Genomic DNA, 2169 nt, shown 5'->3' on the forward strand with positions numbered 1-2169 from the left:
AACATTAACTATAAGATATTAAGATAGCAAGCTAAACACTAACTATAATAGATAGCAGCTAAAGCGTGATCAAACATACTGGATTCGACTTTGGTATAAGAGGTGAACGAAAAGCAGCAATGGTATTCGACTTTGAAGCGTTGCAATATTCCGACATAAATGATATAATGTGCATACAAGTGACCATGCATATTTTCAGAAGCAGTACATTTTACGCATACATCAGTAACACTAAATACGCATGAACACTTTAGAGAAAATTCGATTCATGCCACCACAACTCCGTGAAATTGGGTTTCACGTTGAAAATCATGCCACTCAATGGCATGGATTTCAACATGAAATCCAATTTCAAGAAGTTGTAGTGGCATGGATCCAACTGACCCAACACTTTAAGTCTTGAACACAATACACAATTTCAGAAGCAGTACATTTTAGTTTTTCATGCAGCATGCTACTTCCTACTTGTTGCAGCATCAGACAACTCACATTCACAGCAACCTCCCTGGTTGCTTTGCTGCTGGTAGCTCGATCTCCGGCACACACTTACACGAGGAACACGGTGAACTGGAGCACGGTCTCGAGCAGCGCGCCGGACGCGGCCACCCCTCCGGGCCTCACCACGGCCACCTTGGCGAAGCCCTTGGCGCCGACGTACTTGCCGGTGCCGCCGACGATGGCGAGGTGCGACTCCGAGTCAGCGGTGCGGTGCACGCCGAAGAAGCTGATGGTGTCCTCGAACCCGCCCTCCTTGAACATGGCCGTGACCGCCACCGTCTGGCTGACGCCCTCCTGCGAGCTGGCGATGTAGAAGCCCTGCGCCCGGCCCACCGCCGCGGACCCCAGCCCCGGCGCCTCCGTCAGCTCGTCGTCCACCACCGTCATGGTCCCGAAGAGGAGCTTCTGCAGCGTGGTGCCCTGCGGGAGGCTGCCGCCGGCGAAGACGGGCACGCCGCTCCCGCCGTTGCCGTTGCCGTTGCTGCCGATGGACTTGGCGGCGTTGGTGGCGCCGCCGAGGCCCGTGAGGAAGGGGATGTTGTTGTTGTCGATGGCGCCCGCCGCGCCGGAGTTCACGTTGACGCCGCTGTTGAGCGGCAGCACGGCGCCGTTGGGGCGCGCGAAGGGGAGCTGCCCCGTGACCGCCGCGTTGTCGACGATGCCGGCCACGATGCGCGCCGACGGGTTCGTGCCGCCCAGGATGTCGTGCATGAAGAGGACCATCCCGTGGTCGCCGGCGCCGCCCGTGGGGTTCGCCCCCGCTGCGCCCGCCCCGGCCCCAACCGGGATCGTGCTGGCGGCTATCGGAGCTGCCGCAGCGCCACCTGTCCCCGCCACGCCGGCCGCAGCCGGGATGGCATTGGCATCGATCGGCGCGTCAGCAGCCACGGGCGCCACGGCCGGTGCGGCAGCTGGAGCACCAGCGGCGGCGGCACCGGCACCAATATCGTCGTCGTTGTCGTCGGAGGTCAGCTGGCGCGCCGCCCTCGCCGCGGCGGCTCCGGACGCTATGAGGAGCAGGACAAGGAGGGAAGAGAGGGTGACGATGGCTGGCTTCTTGAACGCCATCTGAAGCTGCTGGCTCTCTCTCTCTCTGCTTTGCCTGCACTGATGGCGCTGCCACTGGCTGCTCTCCGAGCTGCGACGACCGTGATGTTGGGTTGAGTCACTCGGGCATGAGATCTCTCTATATATAGAGATGCTCGTTCGGAAATTTTGATGGCTTGATCGTTGAGTGGTTGGTGGCGGGGCCTCGTGGAGTCGCTCACTTGCTCGCCGGAGGAACCAATGGTTTAGTTGCTGCCAGGGGCGGATACAGGAGGGGGGCTAGGGGGGCTCAAGTCCCCCCTAAGCTCCCCTAATTACACGTAAAACACTGTAGTAAGATCTCCAAATCACCATTAAATCTTCACACAAATCAACATCTCTATTGTTTCAGCCTCCCCTTGCCTCCAATCCTGCATCCGCCACTGGTTGCTGCGCTCGCGTGTCGTGCCATGCTGTCTCATGTTCGCACGGGCGGCTGGATGGCACGTGCTGCACAAACTGCTCCACCACGCGCTGCTCATGGGCGCGGCCCATTTTCAGAAGCCCGTTAGAGGCCCAGGAAGATCGATTCCACGCGAGCGGCAGCCCAGTGGCTCCAGCAGGCTGCAGGCCCGGCCCTCACGT

The 2169-nt window shown here is 59.6% G+C and overlaps 1 protein-coding gene across 1 annotated transcript; it reads right to left on the reverse strand.

Annotated features, from left to right (window-relative positions):
- Positions 1-463: 463 nt before the first annotated feature.
- Positions 464-1644, reverse strand: LOC120675898 (dirigent protein 10-like). Its single transcript, XM_039957107.1, has one exon. The coding sequence runs from the start codon at positions 1564-1566 to the stop codon at positions 547-549; it is 1020 nt and encodes a 339-aa protein (XP_039813041.1). The 5' UTR covers positions 1567-1644; the 3' UTR covers positions 464-546.
- Between the last annotated feature and the right edge of the window lie 525 nt (positions 1645-2169).

Source organism: Panicum virgatum, chromosome 5N, assembly GCF_016808335.1.
Source record: "Panicum virgatum strain AP13 chromosome 5N, P.virgatum_v5, whole genome shotgun sequence".
Taxonomy (NCBI): Eukaryota; Viridiplantae; Streptophyta; class Magnoliopsida; order Poales; family Poaceae; genus Panicum; species Panicum virgatum.